This window comes from Mesoplodon mirus (assembly GCF_964341445.2).
Source record: "Mesoplodon mirus genome assembly, chromosome: 9".
NCBI lineage: Eukaryota > Metazoa > Chordata > Mammalia > Artiodactyla > Ziphiidae > Mesoplodon > Mesoplodon mirus.
In genome coordinates, this window is record NC_138985.1 from 92550057 (window position 1) to 92577195 (window position 27139).

Sequence of the window (27139 nt, forward strand, 5' to 3'; positions counted from 1 at the left end):
CTGCTGCTGTGTTCCCTCTGGCCACCCTGTATCCCCTTGTGCTTGCTCATCTTGCTCGTTCTTGACATCACTGCTCCTCTCAACAGTAGTAAAGCTAATTTTTTTCTAATAAAATTGAAGTATAGTTGATTTACAATGTTGTGTTAGTTTCAGGTGTACAGCAAAGTGATTCAGTTGTATATATATATTTCTTTTCAGATTCTTATCCATTATAGGTTATTACAAGATGTTGAATATAGTTCCCTGTGCTATACAGTAGGTCCTTGTTGTTTAGTCTGTATATGGTAGTGTGTATCTGTTAATCCGAAACTCCTAATATATCCCTCCCCCACTTTTCCCCTTTGGTAATCATAAGTTTGTCTGTGAGTCCATTTCTGTTTTGTAAATAAGTTCATTTGTATCATTTTTTTAGATTCCACATATAAGTGATATCTTTTGATATTTGTCTTTCTCTGTCTTACTTCACTTAGTATGATAATCTCTAGGTCCATCCATGTAGCTGCAAATGGCATTATTTCATTCTTTTTGATGGCTGAGTAATAGTCCATAGTGTGTGTGTATATATATGTACCACATCCTCTTTATCCATTCATCTGTCGATGGACATTTAGGTTGCTTCCATGTCTGGCTACTATAAATAGTGCTTCAGTGAACATTGGGGTGCATATATCTTTTTGAATTAGAATTTTCATCTCTTACAGATATATGCCCAGGAGTGGGATTGCTGGATCATATGGTAATTCTGTTTTTTGTTTTTTAAGGAACCTCCATACTGTTCTCCATAGTGGCTGCACCAATTTACATTCCCCCCCAACAGTGTAGAAGGGTTCCCTTTTCTCCACACCCTCTCCAGCATTTATTGTTTATAAACATTTGGGGAGGGGCAGTGCCATGCAGCTTGCATGATCTTAGTTCCCCAACCAGGGATCCAACCCAGGCTCTGGCAGTGAAAGTCCTAACCACTGGACCGCCAAGGAATTCCCTATTTGTGGACTTTTTAATGATGGCCATTCTGACTGGGGTGAGGTGATACTTTATTGTAGTTTTTATTTTCATTTCTCTAATAATTAGCGATGTTGAGCATCTTTTCTTTTGCCTGTTGGCCATCTGTATGTCTTCAGTAGTAGAGCTATTTTTAAACCTTTATCAACAGCAGTATGCAAAACAATAAAAACGATCAGTGTTGTCTAATGATCTTTTCTGAAACAAGGGGAAATGTTAACAATTTTCTTTCTTCTTTTTACCTCCATGTACATTCCCTCCATCTCTTCTTTCTTTAGTAGTATTACTTATGTAAAGGATGGCGAATGGGGTATTGGGGGAGTTTATTCTGGGCTTTGAAAAGCTGAGAAATGTTACCCTTCAGTTTGACTGTGGAGGCTGATAGATTCTGTGACCACTAGAGGGCACTGTGAGCCCATCTTTTGTGAATGCAGACAGGCAGCTGCTGGAAATCCGTGACTGTGGACACTCCCACAAACCAGTTGTGCATTGCAGTATTTTTATAGGAACGCCAGATCTTGGGACTGAGCAATAGTGGCCACTTTCCTACCAAAACTCCTGAATTAGACCCCTGGAAGAAACTCCTCAGAGTCCAAGAGGAGCTTGGTTTGGGGGACTCCCTGTGGCTCTGCTGCTGCCCTGAGGTCTCCGTGCTTTCAGCCCTCCAGCAGGCTCTGCCCTCAGCTGCTCCATTGGGCCCCCCTTACACTCAAACTCAGTCATCCATCTTCCCAGCTTGTGAGGCCTGCCCCTTTTGGTAGCAGATTCTTTTAAGTAGTATGTCCACTGCCCCAACTCTTTCTCTGCTCGTGTAAGTCATTTTTTAATCTAAGAAACTGAAAAGATAGAGAAGCACAAAAAACAACCTAATAATAAACACCCACATTCCCACTACTCAGAAATAACTTTTTTTTTTTTTTTTTTTTTTTTAAATTTTTTTTTTTTTTTTTTTTTTTCCGTACGCGGGCCTCTCACTGTTGTGGCCTTTCCCGTTGCGGAGCACAGGCTCCGGATGCGCAGGCTCAGCGGCCATGGCTCACGGGCCCAGCCGCTCCGCGGCATATGGGATCCTCCCAGACCGGGGCACGAACCCGTATCCCCTGCATCGGCAGGCGGACTCTCAACCACTGCGCCACCAGGGAGGCCCCAGAAATAACTTTTTAAAAACCATTTTATCATATTTGCTTCCAGCCTATTTATTTATTTATTTATTTATTTTGCGGTACGCGGGCCTCTCACTGTTGTGGCCTCTTCCGTTGGGGAGCACAGGCTCCGGACGCGCAGGCTCAGCGGCCATGGCTCACGGGCCCAGCCGCTCCGCGGCATGTGGGATCTTCCCGGACCGGGGCACGAACCTGTGTCCCTTGCATCAGCAGGCAGACTCTCAACCACTGCGCCACCAGGGAAGTCCCCCAGCCTAGTTTTAAAAAAGAAATATAGTATAACAGATTTAGCTATAAAGTCCCCTTTGACCAACACTCCTGTTCCATTTTTCCTCCCACTTTCCCCTTCCTCCACAGAAAAACAACTGTCTGAATTTAGTGGGTTTTCTTCCAGTCCATTTTTATATGTGCAAATGAAGCTATGCATCCATAAACTATGTATTACTTTTGTCTGCTTTTATTTTTTTATTTTTTAATTATATTTTTTATTGAAGTATAGTTGATTTACAATATATTAGTTTCAGGTGTACAGCACAGGGATTCCGTATTTTTATAGATTATACCCCATTAAAAGTTATTACAAAATAATGTATATAATTCCCTGTTCTGTACAATATAGTTTTGCCTGCTCTTAAAGGTTTTTTTAAATTAATTCATTTTATTTTATTTATTTTTGGCTGTGTTGGGTCTTTGTTGTTGCGTGTGGGCTTTCTCTAGTTGCGGCGAGCGGGGGCTACTCTTCATTGCGGTGTGCAGGCTTCTCACTGTGGTGGCTTCTTTTGTTGTGGAGCATGGCTCTAGGCTCACGGGCTTCAGTAGTTGTGGCACACGGGCTTAGTTGCTCCGCGGCATGTGGGATCTTCCTGGACCAGGGCTTGAATCCATGTCCCCTGCATTGGCAGGTGGATTCTTAACCACTGTGCCACCCGGGAAGTCCCTGCTCTTAAAGTTTTAATTTTCATCTCAATTATGCATGATATGTTTGAAAAGTCAAATAGTTCTACAGGTCTTGTTGATTAAAGCAGCTATCTCAGTACCCCATAATTTCCTGTTCCTGGGAGCCAACCATTTTATTTTAGATGATCCTTATGATACTTACTTCCATATGTCTGAATAACATGATAATGCCATCTCTTGAATGTTCATTTTAGGTGTTATCATTTGACCTCCCAATATAGAGAATATGGATTTAGCTCTTTTTCACTCTGCCTACGAGGGAAAAAGAGATGGAGGGGGGAGGAGTCAATAGTGACAGTTTTGAAAGCTGGAAAGCAAATGAGTGGCAATTTGGCAGTCTTGAAAAAGCTAAAATAAAGTTTTAGCCAGCACTAGGGAAAACTTACATTGCAGCACCCCTAAAAGGCTCTGAATTGGAGGCAGCAGGTACTTTAGAAGGTAGAAATGAAAGCAGGAGGATTGGTTTCTGATCCCCTACCTAACTCTGAACAGTGAGATGACTACCCTTCCCAACTTTGGCTGGTTGTCAGTTCATTCTCTGGAGAAGGCAAACAGAGGGTCTGTAGTATTTGAAGGCATTATCTTCTGGCTTCCAGAAGTTCATTTTAAGAAGTTCAGTATCTTTCTGACTCTTGAACTGTTGTGAAAATGTTCCTTGATCCACTCCAGACATTTGAAGGATTATCTCTTTGTCCCCAGAGTTTTGAAATTTAATAGTGATGTATATTAATGTAGGTTTATTTTCATCTATTGGGCTGGCACCTAGTGGCCCCTTTCATCATGGAAATTCTCCTTTTTCAGTTTTGGGAAAATTTTTGAGTTATTTATTTGAATTCCCCCCTCCCACACCCCCAATTTTCCTTGTCACTTTTCTGGCACTCCTATTATTTGGGTGTTGGTCTTCTTGGACTGACCCTCTAAGTCATTTTCTTTTCTTTCTTTTTTCTTTTTTTTTGTGAATGGTATTTTTTTAAATTTATTTTAGTTTTGGCTGCATTGGGTCTTTGTTGCTGCGCGCGGGTTTTCTCTAGTTGCAGTGAGCGGGGGCTACTCTTCGTTGTTGTGCGTGGGCTTCTCATTGTGGTGGCTTCTCTCGTTGCGGAGCACGGGCTCTAGGCATGCAGCCTTCAGTAGTTGTGGTGCATGGGCTTCAGTAGTTGTGGCTCATGGGCTGTAGAGCGCAGGCTCAGTAGTTGTGGCGCACGGGCTTAGTTGCTCTGCGGCATGTGGGATCGAACCCGTGTGCCCTGCATTGGCAGGCAGATTCTTAACCACTGTGCCACCAGGGAAGCCCTTTTTTTTTTTTTAATTAGAGAAAAAACATGTATTGAAGATCTGAAAAACAATTCCTAAGAGATCAGCTTTTCCAGAAAACTGCGGCTACCCAATGCATTGTACCTATCATGTTAAGATGTGCACTGGACACAAATAAAAAAACCACGACTAACACAAAATTGTAAATCCACTATACTTCAATTAAAAAAAATAAAAACCATGAAATAAGCCACCATTACTCAACAATCTGAGCAAAGATAAACTGCATCTTTCTTATTTTTAATTTCTTCCTTTTTTTTTTTTTGGCAGTGCCATGTGGCTTGTGGGATCTTAGTTCCCTGACCAGGGATTGAACCCAGGCCCTTGGCAGTGAGAGTGCAGAGTCCTAACCACTGGACAACCAGGGAATTCCCAATTTCTTCCTCTTTTTATTTATTGAGTTTTTAAAAATTTCTGCTAGTATGCTTTCCTTTTAAAGGTCTCATGTTTGTTTTCTTAATGTTCACTTCTTGAAACAGCATGTTCTTTCACAAATAAAATATCTTAAGTCTCTGAGGATATTGATGATTTTGGGGGGTGGTCTTGATTTCTTCTTGATGCATAGCCTCTGTTTCCTCCCAGTTGTTTTTTTCTGCTTGCTTATGTTGATCTCTGTCTTCCATATTAAAGGTTTTCTTGTATAACTTGTGACTTTATCTACTCATACTTAAGAGTGTAGCACTAAGTAGTTCTCTGGAAACTCTGCGAACATGGGTGTGGTCTTCACCGAGGTTGATCTGGCTGGCCTATTTCCTTGGGGAACTCTCAATGTTATATCTTCAAGTTTTCTCTCTTGGACTAGTCAGATTATCTTAGAGAAGTTCTTCCAGTCTCCTACATGGAAGATACATTTCTGCCTGCCAGTGTCTGGAAGCTGAATGAGCCAGGTGAGGGAAGAGGACCTGTAGTCTAAATATTTCATAAACTAAATAGTTCATAAACTTATGCTTAATTATACTGTTTCCATTACGGTATTTCCATCTTCAACTGTGCCTTGTGTCCCTCAGTAACAAAGATGGCGGAAGCAGCAGGTGTGTAGGATAGAGTTGAGAATGGGGGAGGAATGTGCCCTGATGTTTGGCCTCAAACAGTGGATGGTGCCTGGATAAATAAACGATGAATATCAGTTTCTTTCCAGTGCTCCAACACCTTATGTTTTGTAACCACATCCCATTGAAGAATTAGTTCATCCCCTCAGTAATCAAGTCTAGTGGCCGTCCAGGTAGGCAGCTGCTGCCTATGAGTTTCAACACAGGCCAGGTGGCTGTACCACAGCTCCCTTGTGCATTAGGGGGAAGAAAGAAATCAGTTATAGAGCTGCTAATCTCTTCTCTGACAGCTGGAGGATGAAGCTCTAAGCTGGTTCTCTATAATAGGAAGGAAATTCTGAAAGACAGAGTGTGAAGAGAAAGCTTAAGAAGCCCTTGTGTCTGGTGGACTTGTGGGCTTTGTGGAAATGGAAGTGCTCAGATGCCTTCCAACTCACAGTGTTAGGCACAAATTTTTGAAGGCCAGGATACAAAAGATTCCATTCAGTGTAGGACAGCTCCACAAATGAACAGATTTCCAAGACAGCAGTAGCACAGGGAAGGAGATCAAGGCAGGTGATTTCTCCCTCTCCTTCTTGCCAGGGGAAAAATAGTTGATCCAAAGACTAGATGTCCAGTGGCCTTCTGGAGTTGTCAGGGCAATCACTTACTCTCTGAACAACCATAAACTGTAAGATCCCCTTTGCCTCAGTTTCTCTGAGAACGGAGAAGAAATGACCTACCCCATAATCTGTCACCCAGAGTCAATTGTATTTTAATGTATTGCTTTTTTCAAGTATTATTTACATAGTTAAAATCTAATAGAATGTGCAATTCTGTTTCCTACTTTTTAGCTTATTATTTTATCATAAGCATTTATTTCCTTTCATCATTAAAAAAAGTTCTTGGCCAACTTAAAGGTTGTAACCATTCCTCTGTTGTTGGACATTAGTATCAGATAACTTTTCATAATTAAAAATAAAACTGCCATACATGTCTTTGGGTTTACACCTTTTAAAATAAATTTAAAATTTTAAAATAATACAGAAAAGTACAAAGTAAAAAAAAAAACTCACCCCAAATCCCATCACTTAAAGAAATCACTATTCATATTTTAGTTAATATTCCTCTCTGCTGATACACTTACCTGAATTTCATATTATCTCCCTGAAACCGAGCAAGAGTCTGTGGTGCCCTCTCAGGTGCTCCTCCGTGTCCCCTGTTTCTTGTTTGTAGTAAAGAAAAAAAAAAAAAGGCTTTAATCTCCTAGGTCTTCCCCAAATTCCAAAGAGCAGGCTCAAGCATTAATAGGACAATAGAGTCACAGGACATAGTTCTAGTTCCTCCTGAAGGGATATAGATAACAATCTGATAGGTATCTTTGAGTTCTACAGAAACTAAGACCCCTACCCATGTGGAGGATAGTGACTACATGCATGTGACCACAAGCATGGGTACCCTAGACTGGTTGGAACCAGAAGGTTGAGATTCCGGAGACATCATCCTGTTACTTCACCACCGACCAATCAGAAATAAGTCACACATCCTGCAGCCCTAAATTTTGTCTATCAGGGAGGTCGGGCTTTTCGAAAACTAGCTGCCTGTTCTGTTTGGCACCCTGCAATAAACTTTTCTCTGCTCCAAACTTTGACATTTTGGTTTACTTGACTTCATTGTGCCACTGGCACACGAACTTGGGTTGGACATCTATTAGAATTAACAGGGCAGGAATTCCCTTGACGTCCGGTGGTTAGGACTCCGTGCTTTCACTGCCAAGGGTTCACTCCCTGATCGGGGAACTAAGACGCCGCAAGCTGTGTGGAGGGGCAAAAAAATAATAATAATAAAAAAGAGGGAATTAATTAACAGGGCAAAAGAATTGGCCTTGTTTAAGGCAACATGTAATTTTAAAAATTTTAATTCAATTTATTTAGGCTGCGTTGGGTCTTCGTTGCTGCGCGCGGGCTTCCTCTCGTTGGGGCGAGCAGGGGCTCTAGGTGCTCAGGCTTCAGTAGTTGTGGCTCTCCGGCTGTAGAGCGCAGGCTCGGTAGTTGTGGCCCACGGGCTTAGTCGCTCCACAGCATGTGGTATCTTCCCCTACCAGGGGTCGAACCCATGTCCCTTACACTGGCAGGCGGATTCTTAACCACTGTGCCACTAGGGAAGTCCCCAACGTGTAATTCTTTAGCCTTGAAATTTTGACCTAGTGATACCTAACTTCTTTTTTTGGACTGATGTTAAATTCCAAGCTTAGAATGTTCTAGAAATCACCACAGCAGGCAAGGTCCTAATTTATTCCTTCTAAAAACAGAGCCATTAAAGTTCGGAAAGCTGTTAGGGTCCCGATTTCATTGATGCAGAAAAATCAAGTCTCTTTAAGCCGTAAATCGGCGCTGTCCCCACGTGACACCGCTTTTCCTTTAAATGCCTGCTCACGTGATCGTAGACTTGCACACTCGGAGGCAATTTACAATGTTAGGGTAGAAAGCCATTCCTCCCCCACCTTCCCAACCCTAGGGTTTCTAGCGTTCGTTCCCCGGAAGCCGCAACTCCTCTGGAGACTTTCTCTTCCTCATGTCGTGTCACCCGTTGTCACTCCTTTCCGTTAGTCACCGGCACTAGAGCTCCATCTCTACTACAGAATCCCGCTTGCTGGAGGAAGAGGGATTGGGACTACAACTCCCAGGGGGCATCGTGCGCCCAGCCTTTGGCGGCGCGCAGTGGTGCTCGGGGGCTGAGGTCCCACTGTCTTTTCGCCTCGTGCGGCCCAGAGCAAGCGCACTACAGGTTCCGTGGCTCCACGCGCGCGAGCGAGCCAGGTCGGGGCGGGGCGGGGCGGGGCGGGGCGGGACGGTGGGGGAGAGGCCGGGGCTGGCTGGCGGGCGGGCAGAGGAAGCGGGTGGGAGCGGAGGCGATGGAGGGGAGGAGTGGGGGAATGGGGGAGGGATGGGGAAGGGAGGCGGGAGGCGGGGCCGAGCAGGAGCTGGAGTCTGAGCCGGCGGTTGCAGTGGAAGCGGTGATGTCGGTGCAGGTCGTGTCAGCAGCGGCTGCCGCGAAGGTGCCTGAGGTGGAGCTGAAGGACCTGAGCCCCTCCGAGGCGGAGCCGCGGCTGGGACTGAGCACGGCGGCCGTGAGCGCCATGGCCCCCCCAGCGGGCGGCGGGGACCCTGAAGCTCCAGCTCCCGCGGCGGAGCGGCCCCCGGCCCCTGGTCCGGGATCGGGGCCCGCTGCGGCTCTCAGCCCCGCCGCTGGGAAAGTGCCTCAGGCGTCGGCCATGAAGCGGAGCGACCCTCATCACCAGCATCAGAGGCACCGCGACGGCGGCGAGGCCCTGGTCAGCCCCGACGGCACCGTCACCGAGGCGCCGCGCACGGTCAAGAAGGTATTGGGGCCGGGCTGCCTCTTTCGGAGAGCGAGGGTGGGAGGGGGAACCGCAGATCCTCTCGGCGCTGCGGCACCACCCTCCAGGCCCTCCCTTCTGATCGTAGGAGCAGAGAGATCCCTTTTCCCCTTAAACCCGCTCTCTCAGAGATGTTCCCACCCGGGCCCCAGTGCTGGGGAGCGAAGACTCCCGGTGGTACGGCTGTACTTAGCTGGGAATAACATGGAGGTAGCGCTCTCCCCTGCTCCTTGGAATAGTATTACCCCTCTCTGTACTCCCAACATACTCCCGTGTGTATTTTCCAGACTATCGGGGAGAAGACCCCGGTGGTGTAGAAAAAGCTTACTGCTTATGAGAGTTCATCCAGCAATAAGGGTGGAAAGAGCTTTTCTATTTGGAGATCTTTTCTATAAGGAGTAGTTACCTCGCACTGAGATCCTCAGTTGTCTGGTTTCTGTACAGATGATGATTTTCTGCCTTTCTGTGGCCAAGCGCTTCCATCGAGCAGTATTGATGCCGTGCCCTTCATTCCAGATACTGCAATATCCTTACATCTTCTCTGAATGTAGAAGGGTAACGGAGAGATTCTCTTCACTGTTTTCTCTTCAGAGGTTTGTCCTCTCTGCTCAGTAGTTGGTCACCAGGATTATTAGACTGTGTATGAAGACAATGATTGTTTTATTGGTTCTTTTATTATGATCTGAAAGTGTTAGGAAGAAATGCTTCTACTTTTGGGAAAGGCGATCACTGTGGGGTTTTCCGTCTCAGCTGTCAGCTTCTTTCAGATATAGTTTTGAAGAGGCCGTAGCCTCAGAACACCAAGGAGTAGGTGTGCCTAGATGTTTGATATTCCCAGTATTACACAATGGCTATCTGTGGTGTGTCTGTCCCCTCATAAAGCAAATCAGCACGGAAGAAAAAGGGCAAATATTGCAAAAACAGAGATGTGGATCGTATGAAAAGGGATTATCATTTTAATTTCCGAGGTGTAATGTGAACACAGTAATTTATGGGGTTTTTTTACTTTGTGAATGACTTTTTAAAATCTATTTATTTAATTTATTTATTTTTGGCTGTGTTGGTCTTTGTCGCTGTACGCGGGCTTTCTCTAGTTACGGCAACCAGGGGCTACTCTTCATTGCGGTGCGCGGGCTTCTCATTGCGGTGGCTTCTTTTGTTGCAGAGCACGGGCTTCAGTAGTTGTGGCTCGTGGGCTCTAGAGCGTAGGCTCAGTAGTTGTGGTGCACGGGTTTAGTTGCTCCTGGGCATGTGGGATCTTCCCGGACCAGGGCTCGAACCCATGTTCCCTGCCTTGGCAGGCGGATTCTTAACCACTGGCCACCAGGGAAGTCCCCTTGTGAATCATTTTTAATTGCTTTATCAGAACAGCAAGGAAGTGACGTGAAGTCTGCATTGATTTCACTGTGCAGGATTCAGCTGAGTTGGAACCTTGTATCCAGCCTAACTTTGGTTGTAATAGCCTCATTATTAAGGTATGAAGCAGAGAACCCTTCCATTTTAATTACCCAAATATAGGTGATAACATCAGAGGCAAGACTGAAGGAATTTGTTTAATGATGCTCGAGGACAGTGTCTTTCTCATTTGCATTATGAAACTTCTCTGGGAGGAATTATAGGAGGAAAGAGAGGCAGCACAGGCACCAGTGCTGGTACTACCTAGATTTGAGTCTGGAAATCTGAAATGTATTTGTAACTAGTTGAGGTGCTTTATAACTTTGGCCAAATCCAGTGGTTAAGGGTCTTTTTGTGTAAAATCTGTAGTTTGATTAGGTCTCTCGAGGGTAAGAGCGTTTAACAAATTGCCTTTATTTATTTTTTTGGCCTTGTCATGAAGCTTGCGGGATCTTAGTTCCCTGACCAGGAATTGAACCTGGGGCCACAGCAGTGAAAGCACGAAGTCCTAACCACTGGACCGCCAGGGAACTCCCCAACAAATTGCCTTTTTTTTTTTTTTTTTTTTAGTATTTATTTTTATTTATTTGGCTGCATTGGGTCTTAGTTGCGGCACGTGGGATCTTCGTTGCAGCATGTGCTGTCTTTTTGTGTGGCCCGTGGGCTCAAATTGCCTTTAGAACATGGGATTTACAGTCAAGCAGACCTGGGTTTGAATCCTAGTACCCCCACTAACTAGCTTTTGGGTAATTCCCAAATTCTCTAAATCTTAGTTTTCTCTTTTATAAAGTGAGGTTACTAATACGATTGAAGATTAGAAATATTTGTAGAGGGCTTAGCATTGAACTTGGCACACATAGTGAGGGCTTAAGAAATTACAGCAATTATTAAGAATTGATTTTATTTTTTCTTCCTTCTATCGTGGCTTAAGTGCACCACTATGGCTTCCTTTAAATGGTGCATACTATTCAATATATTCTATATAAAGCAGTGAAAAAATCATAGGCCAGCATCAGTCTGTTTTTCCTAATTCTAGATGTGTTTCTTGACCATTTTCCTTGTTACTGAACCACCTTCTTCCTGTTTTTCCAGCATCAAAATGTAGGTCTCATGATTCTAGATTTACTCAGCAGCCTCAAGGCTATGGAAGACAGGGCTGAGCTTGCCTTACAATGTTAATTGCAACCAAAAAACAACTTCTGTACTGGAAGTTAAGCAGGCAAAGCTCCGGGCGAGAATGCAGCTGTATGACACAACTACAGGCATTGCTGAGCTACTTTTGGGGGGCAGAATCTTGAACTTTCTTGACATAGAATTAGCTAAATTAAAACAAGTGCATGAGACTGACCTTCTTTCTTCAAGTTGAAAGTCACTTCCCCAAGGGACTGCAGTGTGATATTTTGATTTGTTAAGCCTTTCTTGATTTTTAATTTATTTAAATAATCATTCTGACCTTGACTCCCTTCTGCTTTTATTTTAGTGTAGGGAGGGACTGGAGGTACTTAGGATTGAAATAGCTACCTTTGGCTATGTAATTGGTGATCATTGCTTTTATTTTGTAACTGTCACATACAAGCTTGTTTATCTTAAGCATATTTCCATTGATGGTTTCCCTTACTCCATTTGTGTATCTATCATCAGTTTTCTTAGTACTGTTACTCTGTTCAGTCACACAAGGGAAATAAGCTCTTCATAAGAGCCAGACTTTCCAAGTGCAGCATTTAATAAGAATGAACATATGGTGTGCCGGTTACTCAGTCCCATCTTATCTTTGGCATCTACCTCCATCCTGTAATTTGTGGTACTCTGGGGACCAGATCTTGTCACCGTGGCTATCGTATATTTGTGTATAATGTTTTTCTTCATAAGTGAACTCAACAAACCAAAAATTTCTGTAAGAAGTGATTTGTGAAATAGGAAGATAAAGTCCACAGTGAATGCAGTTGCAATAGTTGAGAGGATTTCTTCCCTGTGTTCTTGAAAATGGGGTAATAGGAATGTCACAGCACAGCAGGGAAAACAAGGCAGGAGAGGATTTATTTCAGAAAAGTTAAAACTTTCTGACAATAAGGCTGTGAGCCTAAGAACCACAACTAGTTTGTGCTTACGTCAGTATCAGTAATGACCATGTTCAAGCAGATTCCTTTATCTTTTTGGCAGATGAATCCACCTTGTACTGGCTTTGTTGCTGTCAGCAGAGAATGAGTTGAGCCACGCTAGTGCTTTCTTGTCCTGAATTCTTTAAGCTCTTTATTTGGTTAATTATAGGCTACTAAAATGGAACCCTTTGGATATAGTCATGGGAATGGGGGAGAAGTATTACTCCTTTTGCCTGTTAGGAAAGTACAGCCTTGCAAAATGTTCAGTAAGGCACTTGGCAGATTGACCGTAATAACAGTTACCATTAATCGGCCCTTTATATGTTATTGGCATTTTTCTAATCCTGACAGCTACACAATGAGATATAAGTGGCATTATCTCCATTTCACAGATAAGGAAATGAGGTCCAGAGAAGGTAAAGTGCCTTGACCAAGGTTATACATCTAGAAAGGTAGGACTTAAAACCCCTGTTTTAAACCTTGGTCTGTTTCCGAAGCCTGTGTCCTTTTTATTATGCCACACTGATTCTAACTTCTTAGTTGCTGGGTTCTGGCTTTCTCCCAGAAGTCTGTCAGAATACTCAGTGAACTCTAAGTTATGTCTTTCTGGTTTGAGACTTAGGTCATCCCAAATCCAAAGTAAGGAGGGTCTGAGTCAGGGCTTTAGGAAGAGGACAGGAAAAAATTGGACAAATGTAGAATCTCAGAGAATTGTAAAATTATGAGAGAGAGAGAAGAGGATCTTATATGTATATAAAAAAGCATTTCAGGATCAATGATGCATTTTCACATTAGTAATTTAGTGACAATTTGAGAGATATATTCTTATTTTTTTTTTTTTTTATTTATTTATTTATTTATTTATTTATTTATTTATTTATTTTTGCGGTACACGGGCCTCTCACGGTTGTGGCCTCTCCCGTTGCGGAGCACAGGCTCCGGACGCGCAGGCTCAGCGGCCGTGGCTCACGGGCCCAGCCGCTCCGCGGCATGTGGGATCTTCCCGGACCGGGGCACGAACCCGTGTCCCCTGCATCGGCAGGCGGACTCTCAACCACTGCGCCACCAGGGAAGCCCTATATTCTTATTTTTAAAGTTATAAATAAATCGGGAGTACCTGTCCAGCTAACAGTTTTCCTTGTTCTTTAAGACCCACCTTCTCTTATGAATCAATCTCTAGTTAAACATTTTGAAAATTAGAAGGGGAAGCATATTGTTATGTATTCCTGCTGTGTCCCAGGCATTGTATTAGAGCTTTACATATACTATTTTATTTAAGCCTTTTAAGAGCTCTCAGAAATAGGTAGTGTTATCCTTGTTTTATTGAGGAAACCGAGGGTTGGAGAGATTAAGGAATTTGTCTCAAGGTTACATGTGTGATGTGAGCTAACAGAACTCTAATCTGTTTGACTCTCATGCCCAAACTCCATTGCTTTTCTTTCTTCTTTTTTTTTTGGCCCAGCGGCATGTGGGATCTTAGTTCCCTGACCAGGGATTGAACCTGCACCCCTTACATTGGAAGTGTGGAGTCTTAACCATTGGACCGCCAGGAAAGTCCCTCCATTGCTTTTCTTTCTTTTTTTAAAAAATTTAAATATTTATTTATTTGGCTGCGCTGGGTCTTAGTTACAGCACACAGGATCTTCACTGTGGCATGTGGGATCTTTAGTTGCGTCATGCAGGATCTAGTTCCCTGACCAGGGATCAAACCTGGGCTCTCTGAATTGAGAATGCAGAGTCTTACCCACTGGACCACCAGGGAAGTCCCTCCATTGCTTTTCAATTGAAGTATTTCTCTGTTCAAAGCTTAGCCTTTCAAATCTTACTTAATCTGTATATTTTTGTGGATGTTTCTGTTATTTCACTAACAGGTGGTTTTTTATTTATTGAGCTTATTTAATGGTCTTACCATTTATTTATGTGAACATTTATGAATTTTCTGAGAAGGCAGCCCTTATTTTGTATAATTTCTGAATTCTCTTCTTCCTGGGAAAGATTGAACATTAAGAGCTGTTTTAGGAGGTTGCTCAGAGCTGAAGTTGCAGTTGTGTATTTAATGTCCTGAGGAAGACGACTTTGGTCCTTAGTGTTCAGTTAATAGAAGAAATGGATAGTTCATGAAAAGGGAGAGTGAGTTTCTTTATTATATCATTTCCTTGAAAGTGTTCTCCTCCCCCACAGTAAAAGAAAAAAAGAAGGAAGAGATTTGTTGGGATCTTCATTCAGACTTCTTTCTTGGTGGTCCTTGTTTAAATAATTCAGAGAGGTACAACTGAGGTGGATGGGGGAAGAGTAAATCTTGGCAGCTGCCCCGATCCACCCGCCTGCCCTCGTGTTCAGGTGGTATGCACAATTAGAGGAGCTGAAATTCCACTCCTCCAATAAGAGGTTTAGTTAGATTGATCAGGTTTCTATGGAATTTGGAGGAGCTTTTTATAGTCTGAACGACCTATGGCCCGAGATTTGGTGAGAGCTGAGCAGAGGAGAAAGCAGTGGAGTGAAATTTCTTCTGTAATGGTTCCAAGTAAAACTACTTTGATTAAATTAAATAACTTAAGCCATATGATGTGTATGATTTTCAGTTCCCTCTTCCCCATCTATATTGCGCAGCAATTCAGTTAGCCATTTTCCCTCTTGGACACTGCGTTAATAGCTGGTGATTTCCTATTCTTTTTTTTTTTTAAGGGTCTTTCAATAGAAATGGATTGGTTTGGGGCACCTCCTTCTTTTTATCTCAGAACTTATATTAAGGAAGGGTATAGAGGTTCTAGAGCTGCTAGCTGAGTTTCTCTAAGTCAGGCTTTTCCTTAAAGCCTTTCTGAATACTGCAAAGCTGTCATTGAAAGTTAAACAAGCTGAGACTTAAACTGGCTTCGTCTTCCCTACAGATTTATCTCCTGCAGTGCTCCAATGTGAACCCTTCTGATCATTCTAAAAGATTTGATTTGATATTGACTACCTTTTCTTGGAAACTTTTTTCTCGGCTTCAGTTATAACTTCATTTATGGCTACCATTTACTGAATACTTACTCTCTTCTAGGCATCTATCTATCTCATCTCATTTAATCCTCATAGCAACTTTATCAGATGAATATTATTATCTTTATTTTATAGATTAGAAAATATAGGCCCTGGGCTTCCCTGGTGGCGCAGTGGTTGAGAGTCCGCCTGCCGATGCAGGGGACACAGGTTCGTGCCCCAGTCCGGGAAGATCCCACATGCTGCGGAGCGGCTGGGCCCGTGAGCCATGGCCGCTGAGCCTGCGCGTCTGGAGCCTGTGCTCCGCAACGGGAGAGGCCACAACAGTGAGAAGCCCGCGTATTGGAAAAAAAAAAAAAAAAAAAGAAAAAAGAAAATATAGGCCCAAAGAGAGTAATTAACTTGCCCAAGGCTTTGCCAGTCTTTGATGTCTTTGGGATCAGTGAGATGAAACACTGCCCACAGCAATAGTGAGAGGCTTTGCCACACTGCCAACCCCTTACTTTTCTGATTAAACGCCCATGTGAAATTTGCTTAAGTTATTGCACCTAGGCTGCTGAGACTATTCTGCAGCCTTTTGGATCCCAGGATCTACCCTCTTCCAAGGGGAGGCCTCACATCCCTGTTTACCTCAGTCACTACCTGACGCCTAGTCAACCATTGTCTTCCTAATACTCATTCCCTTAACACTCTCCTCATCCTCTCAGCCAGTCCAATCTTCCCAAACCTTTCCACTGTGTTCTCTACAACTTGCCTCTTCATTATCAGTAAATCTTCTTGTAGCATCAGCCTCTAGCAGCAAGATCAAGTTACAGTGGCAACAGTGGCACCTGGCACCTGGTATCCTGAACTATAATGGTGCAGCCCAAGCTGCAGCATCTCCTGCTTGGCATAAGCAAACATGACGTCTTTTCCAAGCCCATTCTGTGGTGGTGTTTTTAACTGTGTAGCCCTGAAAGCTACCTCATGTCCTTTCTGTAAATTCTTTTTCTGTCCAACTCAGCCAGAGTTGACTTCTGCTGTTTATGGAACTCTGAGTGATGCACTGGTTGAACCTAACCATCTGCCTTTTTAGTTGCCTGCATCTATGGAGCTGAGAGTTGCTAAAGAAAATCAGAAAACCAGATAGATCGATGTCACTATAAATTCATAGTCGTCAACCTCATATGCTTGATCATCGCTGCCTCGTAATGTTATACATTTTCTAGTAAGGTTACTTTCACACTCACTGCAAATGATTATTTCATACTGTATCTTTTTACTTCTAATTTCACATGTGTTCTTTTTAAACTAGTGATATGCCTTATACTTGTTATAAAAACAGAAACCACCAAAAGGGAATTCCTTCATCTTTGTCCCTCCCAAATCTACAAACCTACCTCCATCGGGGGTTCATCTTTTTCTCTTTCCCTCATGTTATGATAGGGGAAGATGTGTCCTTCATTCTGTCAAAGGCCAGTCCCTCCACAAATGTTCTAATCACGTTCTCCAGTCTTCTTTTTTTTTTTTTTTTAAGATTTAATGTTATTTATTTTTGGCTGCGTTGGGTCTTTGTTGCTGCTTGTGGGCTTTCTCTAGTTGTGGTGAGCAGGGGCTACTCTTCATTGTGGTGCGAGGGCTTCTCCTTGCGGTGGCTTCTCTTGTTGTGGAGCATGGGCTCTAGGTGTGCGGGCTAAGTAGTTGTGGTGCGCGGGCTTAGTTGCTCTGCGGCATGTGGGATCTTCCCAGACCAGGGATAGAACCCATGTCCCCTGCATTGGCAGGTGGATTCTTATCCACTGTGCCACCAGGGAAGTCCCTCCAGTCTTCTTAAAGAACTTCTTCCTTTGGTTATTTCCTCTTTCTATTAGAGCCTATGTGAGCTCTATAGAGCCCATTTTGAAAACCCTGTCCTCTAACCTCCATATCTCCTTTCTGCTACTGTCCTATCTTTCTACTCCCTTGTGCAGCTAAGTTTCGTAAAGGAGTTTTCAGTATATGCTATATATACCTTTTGTCTTCCCACACTCTTTAATTCACTCCTACCCTAATACTCTGACCCACACGACACCCTCTTGCTGAAGCTGGTAATGTCCATCAGATTCTCGCATGGCTATCTGTTTTTTCATCCCTCATCATATCAGACCTCTTGGCAGCATTTGACACCAATTTCTTACCAAAACACTCTCCTCTCTTGGCTTCCATTACCCTCCTCTTTACTAGTTTTCCTCTTATTTCCCCAGCTGCTCCTTCTCAGTCTTTCTCCTTGATCCTGGGCGCTCTGCTTTTTCCATTGTGTTTTCTCCCTAAATCATCCACAGCATTCCTGTGCCTTTGGGTATCATCTACTTACCAACAACTCCCCAGATTATTTCTTTAGCCAGGACCCCTCTTCTGAATGCCAATCTTGTGTGTGTACAACTCCCTACTTACAGTTGGACTTCAGAACTAATGTCGAAAATGGAATTTTTGTCTCCTGTCTAATCCTCAAAATATATTCTTCTTGTTTTCTTCGTATCGGTAAAATGGTATTTACATTATTTTTTCCCTTTTTTTAAAAAAGTTGTTTTTAATTACACAAGTAATGCTTGAATGTATTCTTGTGAAATAATTCAATCTAATGAAGGAAACTCCTTCCTTGGCCCTCAGCCAGTCTTGTTCCCCTCCCCAGAGACCTCTGCTATCAACTTATCTTTTTCAACTTTACATTCATATTGTACATAGAGAAACTGGTAGTTTTATAATAACTTGTACATAAAGAAAAGCACATTATATGTATATATATATATACATACATTGTTTTGCAGGTTGCTTTTTCCACTTAACAGAATGTCTTGGAGCTTTTTACATATCATTACATATATATGTATCTCATACTTTTTGACTGCTGAGTTGATTTCCAAAGTCTATACCATTGTTGTTTATTAAACTATTCTGTTGATGCACATTTAACTTAGTTTTTATATGCGATAGTAGCTATCTGTATGCATTCTTTTTGTGTACATGTATAAGTGTTTCTCTAGGATAGATACCTAAAGGTAGAATTTTGGAGTTGAAAGATATCCACATTTTAAACTTAATACATAATATCATGTTGCCTTCAAAAGTGTAGTACCATTTTATACATCAACTAACTATATACAAGATAACCCTTTTACTACACCTTCACCAATACTGGATATTTTTACATCTTTTATAAGAAAAAAAGACATAAAGATGTAAAGATGCCTTTTTTAAGGCATTTACTATTGTTTTTATTAGTATTTTTTCTGCTTATAGTGAGGCTGAGAATATTTTCATGAATAGATTGGAATTTATATTCTTTTTCTTGTAATTATCTGTTCATATTTATTCATTAACAAATATTTATTGAGGGATTACTATGTGCCAAGTGCTGGGTGTTCAGCAAAATAGATGAAGATCTCTCTGCCCTCCTATTGACTTGCCTTTTTCATGTTGGCTTGTAGGAATTCTTTATATTTTCTGGATATTAATTCTTTCGTTGTTGTTGTTGGCCACGCCACACAACATGCTGGATCTTAGTCCCCAACTAGGGATCGAACCCACGCCCCCTACAGTGGAAGCACGGAATCTTAACCACTGGACCCCCAGGGAAGTCCCTGGGTATTAATTCTTTGTTTATATGTTGCAGATATTTTTTCTACTCTATTTCTTGTTGACTTGTAAGTTTGTTTATATTAAAAGTTTTTATGTAGTCAGATTGGCCATTTTTTTCTTTTATGGTTTAAACATTTTGTGTCTCAGAATGGCCTTTCCTACCCCAGGTTTATAAACAAGTTCTTTTATATTTTCTTCAGCTGTTTTCATGGTTGTGTTTATTATCTTTTGGTCTTCAGTCCATCTGGAATTTATTTTTGTTTGTAATATAAGATGATAGGGACTATTTGGAATGTAAGATAGCTCTATTTGGCCCCAAATAAAATTTAATATTATACTTGCTTGGGTTTGTTCTCTTTTTTTTTTCCTCTTTAACTTGTGCTTCTTAACAGTTTTTTAAAGGAATTTTTGCTACATTCATGTCTGTTGTTTCTGTGAGAGAGAAAAGATTATCTTTCCGGATGCTTGTTTAATAATCTCCCCCAGTACATTCTGAGCTTCTTTTGTGCAAAAACCACTTATGTGTTGTGTGCTGAACACTGCTAAGTGGTAGGGTTATTAAATCAAAATAACATTCTTGCCCTCAATGAGAGGGTAGGGAATGTGGATAGGAAAATAAATAAGTACAATCTAGTTTAGTATGAGCACCACTGGAAGCAGGAATTGTTGCAGTTTGTGGAGGTCAGCATTGAAATGGAGGTATATCACCGTAGGAAAATGAGTTGGTTGTCCACCCAGGAAGCTTCACAGTGTAGCAGAACCTTTGTGAGGTTTCCATGTTCCAGCTTTACAAATCCAGAAATTCACATTTTTAGTACACTTAGAGTTCATTCACCTCTTAGGACTGGTTCATTCAAACCAAACTCACAAGAGACTCATTTAAAACAAAATGATATCTTCTAATTTATGGTCAGAACAGAACTTTCAAGCTAATCTGAAATACATGTCTGTCAGGAGACTTTGGAAAGTCTACATGGGAAGTCTAATAATAAAGACAGTTTCTTAAGTTTGGAATCTTTTAGGTCCTTGCTACTCAAACCAGTCTATGATCAGAAGCATTGGCATCACCTTTGATCTTGTTAGAAATGCACAGTCTCAGGCAATTGGTTCTGTACTAGTGCATACCCACCAGAACCTTAAATTTTTACTCATTGTTGAATAATGTTGGCTTAGCAGTTGGCTTATTTCATGTTTCTCTTTTATGAAATCTCAGAGTAGAGAGGCAAGAAAATCATTTTAGGGTTTTGTGGAAGGGTAGAAATTTAGAATAAAACATTATAAGACTTGTAATGAAATATCTGATAGACACAGAGACAGAAGCATAGACGGGCACAGATATACAAAGACAGACATACACAGAGATTACCCCACGTACACAGAACCCCTCAAGAGCCCTCCACTCAGACACTGCCCACCCCCCGCCAGACACAGACACACACACACCCACAGAGAGCGTCTCCACAGAGTCCTGGACTTATACCCACAGAGACACCCCACCCAGACTCACATGCACCCTGAGGCCCGGTCCTATACAGAGATACACACACGCACACACACACACACACACACACCCAACAGGTAATGTGCAAAACTCAGATTTTCATAGGACTTGAGTAGTGTTCTCCATAGTTATTTTCAGGAGAAGGGATGAGTATACTCTCTAAGGTGCTTTTATCTGAGCCAGAAAGTGAAGCAAAAATAGATGGGCTGCCACCAGGTCTGCAGAACAGTGAATACTATAAAGTTTTATTTGAATTCCTATTTCTGGAACTGCTTGTTCCTGGGCATCATTTTCAGCTTGATGTACTCATCATGCTTGGATGGAAAGTTATTCTCTTTCTCTCAGGAGCTTGTATGCTAGATTGCTGGTTAAGCAGAGTTCCATGCTCAGTGCCCCTGGATGCTATCTGAGTCACATAAATCTGCCCAGAATTGGAAGATCTAGAAACACTGTACCTATGTAGAAGACTCACACTGAGTCCTCTGTGGGTGTGTGGGATTGAAGAATGTAGAGTGGAGAGGGAAAATTATGTTAAAGCTAGAAAGAGATGTAATTTGGGGGTGTTTAACCTGTTGGATCATTCATGGTATAGGTTTGCATAAAGATCTGTGATGAAGCTTAAGAGTGACTCAGGGGAATAATTTAGTTGTAAGTTAAAGGATTTAAAAACTATATGGATGTAGGCTGGGGGTTGCACACTGTGTTGGTTGATAGATCATTGGTATCCATGTACCCAGGGATTTGGCTTGGGTAGCATCTTGGAGAGAAGTATCTTGTTAGGGAAAAAGAGACTTGACTGTACAGCATGTTTGTGCCTAAATACTTAAAAGTTTCTATCACATTGAGGGAGTAAGGCACCAGAGAGACATTAGTAGAATAGTTTTATAAATGTAGGTTCCAAAAGGAGGTAAATATTTTTCTCTTGCTCCCTGGTACATGTATATGTATTCATTTGACCAAAAGCCTGTTAAAAAAATTGTTTTTCCCAAGCATATGGAAGAGTACAGAGAAAATTGTAGTCACTGCCCAATTTAACATATGTTAGCATTTTGCAAAATTTTCTGTAGATGGTTTTTTTTTTAAAAATTTATTTATTTTATTTTTGGCTGCATTGGGTCTTCGTTACTTCGCGCGGGCTTTCTCTAGTTGCGGTTAGCGGGGGCTACTCTTCGTTGCGGTGCACGGGCTTCTCATTGCGGTGGCTTCTCTTGTTGAGGAGCACGGGCTCTAGGTGCACAGGCTTCAGTAGTTGTGGCTTGCAGGTTCTAGAGTGCAGGCTCAGTAGTTGTGGCACACAGGCTTAGTTGCTCCACGGCATGTGGGATCTTCCTGGACCAGGGCTTGAACCCGTGTCCCCTGCATTGGCAGGCGATTCTTAACCACTGTGCCACCAGGGAAGCCCTGTAGATGTTTTTTAAGATATAAAACATTGTAAATAAAATGGAAAACTCTTTGTACCCCTTCTCTGTTTATTTCCTTTCTTTCTTTCCTTCTCTTTCTCCCAACACAGAGATAACTGCTCTTCAAACTTTACTGTTTATAATTCCCCTTCACGTTTTAATACTTTTGCTACATATTGTTTACCAGTATCAATTATATATCAGTAAACAATATATAGCATTGTTTTGCATGTTTATAAACTTAATATAAGTGGTTTTATAGAGCAGATATTATTCTGCAACCTACTTTTTTCACTCAACTTTGAGTTTTAACCAGTCTGAAATGTATAGATTTTCTGTTGATTAATTTTAACTACTGTGTAGTACTTCATTGTATGAATATACCACTTTTTACCCATTTCCCTCTAATGTTTCCTTTTCTCTTTTTTCTGGAGTGAACATCCTTAATCGTGTTTCCTTATGCACAGTTCCTTTTGAGCGTTTCTCTAGGATATATCCCTATAAGCAAAATTGCTTAAGGTATGTCAGCTTTACCAGATACTCCCAAATTGCTTTCTAAATTGGTTTTATTAATTCCTATTTTCTGAATCCTTACTAATATGTGCAATTGTCAGGCATTGAACTTTTGTTCAATTGAACTACCAAGGTCTGGTAGTTGTGAAATGGTATCTCTGCTGTTTTAATTTGTATTTCCTTGGATAAAGTGAGATTGAGCATCTTTTAATATGTTTGTAGTCCATTTGGATTTCCTTTTTTGTAAATTGTGGTCTGTATTCATATCCTTTCCCATTTTTCTTTTGGGATCTCATTGGCTTTTATTATTGATTTGTAAAGTTATTTATTTATTTTAAAAATATTTATTTATTTATTTGGCTGCACTGAGTCTTAGTTGCCGCACGCGGGATCTTTGTTGTGGCATGCGAACTGTTGCGGTACGTGGGATGTAGTTCCCTGACCAGAGATTGAACCCAGGCCCCCTGCATTGGGAGCTCAGAGTCTCAGCCATTGGACCACCAGGGAAGTCCCTGTAAAAGTTCTTTAAATATATTCATTCTAATCCTTTATCAGATATATGTGTTGCAAATATCTTCCAGTCTGTGTCTTGCTTTTTTTTTAACTTATGACTTTCATATAGAAGTTAAATTTTTTAATGTAAAGTCGATCAGTTTTTTTTTCCCTCTGTGTAGTTTGTCCTTTTTGAGTCTTGTTTTAGAAACTTTTCCCTATCTTGAGGTCATATACTCTTCTATATAGTCTTCTAACATGTTTAATTTTGTTTTTTCACAATTTAGTCCTTAATCTGTCTGGAATTTGTTTTTGTTTATGGTGTGAGATAGTGATCTATTTTATTTTATTTTTCCATATGGATAACCAATTGTCCCAGCCCTGTTTGTTGACTAAGTCTATCCTTTCCCCATTGATATATGTTGCCACTTTCTGTCATATGCTCTGTATCCATTCTGTTCTGGGTGGTCTCTTTGTTGATCTCTTTACCAGTACCACACTTTTTTTTAATTACTAGAACTTTATAATAACTCTTGATGTTTGCTTGGATAAGTTCCTTCTAATGTATTCTTTAAAATTTTTAACAGCTTTATTGAGGCAAAATTTACATAGGGTAAAATTCACCCATTGTATATTCAGTTCAATGACTATTAATAAATACATCTGTAGAGTTTTTTTTTTCACTATGGCAAAAGATATGTAAAACATAAAATTTACCACTTTAATCATTTTAAATTTATATAGTTCAGCAGCATTAAGTGTATTCATATTGTTGTGAAGCTATCACCACCGCTCACTTCCAGGACTTTTTTCATCTTCCCAAACTGAAACTTCATTATGCCCATTAAAGAATAACTCCCCGTTCCCCTCTCCTGCCAGTCTGTAACAACCACTATTCCACTTTGTCTTTATGAATTTGACTATTCTAGGTACCTTATATAAGTGGAATCATATAGTATTTGCCCTTTTGTATCTGGCTAATTCACTTAGTGTAATGTCTTCAAGGTTCATCCACATTGAAGCTTGTGTCATAATTTTATTCTTTTTTAAGGTTGAATAATATTCCAGTGTATGTATATACCACATTTTGTTTAACCATTCATTCATTGATGAACACTGGGTTGCTTCTACCTTTTGGCTGTTGTGAATAATGCTGTTATAAACATTGGTGTACAAATACCTTTATGAGTCCTTGTATTCAATTCTTTGGGTATATACCTAGAAGTAGAATTGCTGGATCATGTCTTAATTCTATTTCTAATTTTTTGAGGAACTGCCATACTGTTTTCCATAGCAGCTACACCATTTTACACTCCTACCAGCAATGTACAAAGGTTCTAATTTTTTAACATCCTCAATATCATTTATTTATTTACTTACTTATTTAGTTATTATAATAGCTACCCTAATGGGTATGAAATGTCTTAAAAAGTTGCCATCACATTCTAGTTTAAGAGCAGTTTTGTTTCCCCCCAAAATCCCTTTTACTCATTTGCAGGCAATCCTTGCTTCCACTCTCCACCCCAGGTAATCATTCATTTGCTTTCTTTGTCCATAGATTTGCCTCTACTGGAAATTTCATGTAAATGAATCATGCAGTATATGGTCTTGTATCTAGCTTTTTCACTTAGCATAAAGTTTTTGAGGTTCAATTACATATCAGTAGTTTACCTTTTTATTGCTGAATGGCATTCCATTGTATGGCTATGCCACATTTTATTTATCATTTTACTCATTGATGGACATTTGGATTGTTTCCAAGTTTTGGCTGTTTTGAATAATGCTGCTGTGAACAATCGTGGAGAAGTCTGTGTGGACTATTTTAATTTCTCTTAGGCGGCTATCTAAGAGTAGAATTGATGGGTTATGTGTTAAGTTTAACTTTTTAAGAAAATGTTAACTTTTCCGAAGTGTTTGTATGATGTTACGTTCCACCAACAATGTATGTGTTTTGGTTTCTCTACATCCTTTTTTTTTTTTTTAATTTTATTGAAGTATAGTTGATTTACAATGTTGGGTTAATTTCTTCTGTACAGCAAAGTGACTCAGTTATACATATATATGTATATTCTTTTTCATATTCTTTTCCATTATGGTTTGTCACAGAATGTTGAATATACTTCCCTGTGCTATACAGTATGACCTTGTTGTTCTACATCCTTTCTAACACTTGGCATTATCAGTCTTTTTGATGATAGCCATTTTAGTGGTCATGTAGTGCTATCTCGTTATGGTTTGAGTTTGCATTTCTCCATGGCTAGTGACATTGGGCATCTTTTCATGTCCTTCTTAACCATTTGTATATCTACTTTGATGAAATCTATTCAGATCGTTTGCCCATTTTTAAATTGGGAGAATTCTTTCTATATTCTGAATACAAGTCCTTTATCAGGTACAAGATTTGTAAATATTTTCTCCTAGTCTGTGGCTTGTCTTTTCATTTTCCTAGTGATTTGTTTTGAAGAGCTAATGTTTTTAATTTTGATGGAGTCCAATTTAATCCTTTTTTAAGAAATGTACTTTTGGTGTTATGTCTAAGAAATCAGTAACTCAAGGTCACAAAAATATTTTGTTTTCTTCTAATGGTTTTATAGTTTTAGATTTTATATTTAGGTCTGTGATCCATTCTGGGTTGATTTTATTGTATGGGATGAGATATGGGCCTAATCATTTTTCCTTCATATGGATATACAGTTGTCCCAGATCCATTTGTTGAAAAGACTGTGCTTTTCCTGTTGAATTGTCTTGACACCATTGTTGAAAATTAGTTGTTTGTAGATATGTGGGCCTATTTCTGGACTCTATATTCTGTTCCAATGATTTGCTTATTTATCTTATTTATCTTTGTTGATTACTATAGCTTTATAGTAAGTACTGGAATTAGGTAGTATAAATACTCCTATTTTGTTCTTCTTTTTCAAAATTATTTTGGCTTTTGTAGGTCCTTTAGATTTTCATTTAAGTTTTAGGATAAGCTTGTCATTTTCTATGAAAAAGCTTGCCAGGATTTCGATAGGGATTGTGTTGAATCTATAAGTCATTTTTGGGAGAATTCTCATCGTAATGATATTGAGCCTTTCAACCCATAAACGTGAAACATCTCTCCATTTTTTTTAGCTATTCGCTAATTGCTCTTAGGAACGTTTTGTACTTTACAGTGTACAGGCTTAGCACTTCTTTTGTTAAATTTATGTATAAGTATTTTTTTTAGATGCCATTATGAGTGAAATCATTTTATTTTATTTCAGATTGTTTATTACTAGTATATAGAAATACATTGACTTCTTTTTTTACTATGGTAAAATATACACATTTATCATTTTAACCAATTTATTTTTTAATATTTATTTATTTTTGGATGCGCAGCGCTCAGCTCTTGCAATTGTAGTTCCCTGAGCAGGGACTGAACCCGGGGCCACGGCAGTGAAAGTGTCAAGTCCTAACCATTGAACCACCAGGGAATTCCCTCATTTTAACCATTTTAAAGTGTCCAATTCATTGGCATTAAGTACATTCACAATGTTCTATAACTGTCCCCACTATCTATACCCCAAACTTTATCATCCCCAAGAAAAACTCTGTACCCTTAAATAATTCCCCTTTCCCTCCTCTTCCTAGCCCCTGTCTCTATGAATTTTCCTTTGGGTGCTTCATATAAGTGGAGTAATGCAGTATTTATGCTTTAGTATCTAGCTTATTTCACTTGGTATGTTTTTCAGATCCATCCATGTTGTATCATATATCAGAATTTCATTCCTTTTTTTTTTAACATTGTCATTCTTTTTTTAATTTTTAATTTTATTTATTCTTTATTTTTTTGGCTGCACCACGCGGCTTACAGGATCTTAGTTCCCCGACCAGGGATTGAACCCATGCCCTCGGCAGTGAAAGCGCGGAGTCCTAACCACTGGACTGCCAGGGAATTACCTTCATTCCTTTTTAATGCTGAGCAATATTCCATTGTATCTATATACCACATTTTGTTTATCTTTCCTCTGTTGATGGGCATTAGTGCTGTTTCTCCCTTTTGGCTATTATGATTAATACTGCTATGAACATGTTTATATAAAGATCTATTTGAATCCCTGTTTCAATTTGGTATATATCCAACTGAAATTTGGATATATACCTACTAGTGGAATTGATATTCGTATGTCAATCTTGTATCCTGCAGCCTTGCTAAACTTGTTTATTACTCTAGTTGGTTTTTGGAGATTCTTTAAATTTTCTACATACAGGATCATGTCATCTACAAATGACCTCTTTACTTCTTTTCCAATGTGTATGCCTTTAATTTCT

General features: G+C 40.5%; 1 protein-coding gene across 2 annotated transcripts in view; it reads left to right on the forward strand.

The window, feature by feature from the left end:
* The first annotated feature begins 8437 nt into the window (after positions 1-8437).
* The window catches only part of AHCYL2 (adenosylhomocysteinase like 2), a 178721-nt gene continuing 160019 nt past the window's right edge, over positions 8438-27139 (forward strand). For both annotated transcript variants that reach the window (XM_082632673.1, XM_082632674.1), the window contains exon 1: positions 8438-8846. In XM_082632673.1, coding sequence (XP_082488799.1) covers positions 8484-8846 — 363 coding nt within the window. In that variant the 5' untranslated portion in view covers positions 8438-8483. The remainder of the gene's footprint in view (positions 8847-27139) is intronic.